This window comes from Hordeum vulgare, chromosome 6H (assembly GCF_904849725.1).
Source record: "Hordeum vulgare subsp. vulgare chromosome 6H, MorexV3_pseudomolecules_assembly, whole genome shotgun sequence".
Classification (NCBI taxonomy): domain Eukaryota; kingdom Viridiplantae; phylum Streptophyta; class Magnoliopsida; order Poales; family Poaceae; genus Hordeum; species Hordeum vulgare.
This window is the reverse complement of record NC_058523.1, coordinates 1,166,212-1,169,864: the sequence shown is the minus strand read 5'-3', so window position 1 is coordinate 1,169,864 and position 3,653 is coordinate 1,166,212. Positions and strand designations below refer to the sequence as shown.

Here is a 3,653-nt window from a genome sequence, read left to right as displayed (position 1 = left end):
TCAGACACTTAGCAACGCTGGTGATCTGTCACGCTAGATTATTAGCTATCATCCGCCATGAATTCATAAATATCTGACCCTCCTGCTGTGGATACAAGAGACCAAACCCATGTGACTTCCTATTACTGCGAAATAGTGGTTGAGTGAGAGAGATATTTGCAGCGGCAGAAACTGAGTGGTACCAACACACTACTTTCCCTCTATAAATAGGAGCCTCGTGTTCTAGGATTTCCATCAATCCAACATAGCCATTTCTCATTCTTCTGGAGAAATTAAAGCCAAGAAGCCAACCATGGCACCCAGCAAGAGTATTAAGAGTGTGGTCATTTGTGTTCTCATACTGGGTTTAGTTCTGGAGCAGGTCCAGGTGGAGGGAAAAAGTTGCTGCAAGGACACGTTAGCTAGAAACTGCTACAACACTTGCCGTTTCGCGGGTGGTTCCCGTCCAGTCTGCGCAGGTGCTTGTCGTTGTAAAATCATAAGTGGTCCAAAATGCCCTAGTGACTATCCTAAACTGAATCTTATCCCTGAATCCGGTAAGAGATATCATTGTTATTCTTTTCAACTTGTTCATAATGACCTGCTAACATGAAATTATTTACATACTTATTGTTCAAATTACTTTGGCAGGTGAACCAGATGTCACTCAGTACTGCACCATTGGATGCAGGAATTCTGTCTGTGACAACATGGACAATGGTAATTTTAATTTACCACATTTTTATATTTTTTATTCATCTCATAGAAAACATTTGTGTTTTAGACATACATAACGTCAACTATTTTGTAACAGTTTTCCGTGGCCAAGAGATGAAATTCGACATGGGACTCTGCAGCAACGCATGTGCCCGTTTCTGTAATGATGGTGCAGTCATTCAGTCTGTTGAAGCCTAATCATGCCTTCTTGTGCATGATTTCTATGGCCAAGGTCGTATAGTCATTTTGTCTTGAATAATCTTGATACCATCAGCTGTATGGAAGCCAATGTATCATCTTACTTATGTATTTGTCTTTTTCCCTTGTTCCAATAAGAGTCGCCACGATGAATCTATTTGTACCCTTGGCTTAATATAAAAGTTCCATGGATATATTATGTGATACACTACAATTTTCAAATTTTCCGATGTTGTTTCATGTATATCAATCGTTTTATATTAAGTCCCAACATTTTGAGATTATATTTACCTTTGAACATATGAGCTATCATGTTTTTACCGTGAAAGTTTTTTCTCCACTAAATATTAATTAGGCGTTACACGATATAAAGGAACTCAAAGGGCCGTCAATTGGCTAGTCGAACAGAATGTTGCTAGCAGGAAATTAATGGTAATCACCAACATGTTTTGCGTATTTTAGGACAACTATGATCACTAAGGGAGGAGGGGCGGTCGGTGGAGACATATAACTTTGATTGCTAACTCGTTAGGCCACGACGAGCGTATATAACCACCAAATTGCCCCTTAAAATTTGAAAAATTCTAGTGTTCTAGGGAATTTCTATACATTGTTTGGCGATGACCCAAATCGTCACACAATAATGGTATATCCAGCTATATTTTTGTGTCGATTGTATTTCCTTTTCAGCATCTTGAATCTAACATTATAGACTTGTGCGCCCTCATATTTGTGGCCTTGTAAAAGGGAGATATGGATTTGGACTACAAACCAAATGAAAATGAGAGTATGTTCATACAGTCACTTTAAGTAATACTCCAAATAAAAAGCACAGTGACCTCGACTGTGTTTCGGTCACAAAACTGATCAAGATTAGTTACTGGAGATAGTTCTATGCACAAACCAGCCCTAATAATAGTCATAGTTTGTTTCTTGTTCACTGGACGTATCTATGATAATACTTAAGAAAAAACTTCAACAAAAGGCCATTTGTACACCTAGGTAATGATGCTTGTCTCAGCCCCTTCAACAAAAGGTATTATTTGGATGTGATTTCCTCTTTTGATTAAAGTTTCATGCAGTAGTTAATGGTAAAATGGAGTACTACTTGGGTAGCTCCCGTGGTCCGTGGGTCATGATTTACTTAATGGGATATTTTTGTGAAAGATTCACTCCTCTATTATTTTTAAAAAGTACCACTACTTCTTAAAATAAGTGAATTAACTTTGTACTAAATCTAAGTTAGTAAATGATGGGCTGTTCATATGCAACATGGCGGATGCATGGGTCTGTACAATAGGGATGCTTGAATACTCGTGGTACACGAGTATACAACAGGCAAGGATAAATAAGTTACGCCGTCAGGGCCGACAGCGCAATCACTTGTAAAAGCATCCCTAGCACATCCCGAGGAAAAGCATCCCTAGCATATCCAGAATAAAAGCATCCTTAGCAGATCCCGAATAGACAATAGAGACGATAGATTTTTTTTCTTGCCACAAAGGGATGATAGAGATGTGAGAGACAAGAATAAAAGTGCCCCCGACCTGTAAAACAACCGTAAAAATACGAGTCCATGCGGAAAAAGTTACCCGATAAGACCCCTCAAACGCGTCAGCCTTGTAAATATTTTTGCGGGGCGCGGCAAAATTCCCACCCCAACCCGTGAAAACGCAGGTTCTCCCCTTGACCCCATTAGTGCCCTGTATATATCGGGTGCGGTTGACAGGCGGGAAATTTCAGCCCAGGCTTTTCCCCCACCCCATCGTCGTCGGGCTGTCGCCTATGACTCCTGCCATACCAGCCGTCGGGATCACGCTGGCGGGTTGCCATAGGCCCGGGATTGACCCGTACCCCTTCTTGCTGCCTCGGCCGGTCGAAAAGTTGCATATCGGCGACTGTTTGTCGTGCCTGTGGGATCTGACATTCCCGGACACCAGCGGCTGCGCCAAGCCATGGATTGCTCGCGGAGCACTCCGCAGAGTCCTGGAAAAGCGTCAACGCCGCATGCAGGTACTGGATCGTCCTCTAGTCGTCATCATTGGTTTGTCGGCAAGGCCTCGGCCGACCGTCGACCAGGCTCGATGCTCGTGCAGCGGCTCGCCGGCTTGCCGATGTCGCTCATACAGTGCGACGACTGCACAGAGACAGTGTTGCGGCTCACATCTAGCTAGTATGCGACAACACCTCGAATGCGTATTCTTAAAATGCAATAACGACGGTTTATATCCTTCTTTCCGTTCCTCAGAGATTTGGTAAATCATTACGTATCCAATGTCTTTGCAGAAAATAAAGAAGCAAACAAAATATGTGTTTTCATGCTCCAAATTAAAATGCAAATAACAGATTTACGGGTCGGTGGCGGACGAGGACCGAGAAGCCGTTTTCCCATAAACTATAAAGGACTTTTTGGCTCGCTGATATATGGGGTCTGCTAAAGATGCTCTGGCGGATTGGTCATCAAGGAATTTGTGAGTTGGTCAGAATAATTACTGCTGATATACTAACTATAGTGTGGTGTTTTGCCTTCTCTAGCGCGGGAGGGGCAACGTGACTTGGAAATATTTGTTGCTTAGTAGTTATTACAAAACATATTTATACTTAGGTTGAGTCATCATTCATAGCTGGTGCGTACACTGAAGTACCGAAGTTGCACTTAGAGCTAGGTCCTAGATATGAAATTTTACTGTCCTACTTCATGACGATAGTTTAATGCTATTAATTAAGTCAAGAGCTTGGCAAGCCAGATACAAACACTC

The 3,653-nt window shown here is 42.1% G+C and overlaps 1 protein-coding gene across 1 annotated transcript; it reads left to right on the top strand.

Moving 5' to 3' along the window:
• The first annotated feature begins 226 nt into the window (after positions 1-226).
• Positions 227-1,116, top strand: LOC123402873 (leaf-specific thionin DB4-like). The gene is made up of 3 exons (XM_045096832.1): positions 227-536; positions 631-699; positions 794-1,116. Exons 1-3 carry the CDS (start codon positions 293-295, stop codon positions 892-894), a joined length of 414 nt encoding a protein of 137 aa, XP_044952767.1. The 5' UTR covers positions 227-292; the 3' UTR covers positions 895-1,116.
• Positions 1,117-3,653: the final 2,537 nt, after the last annotated feature.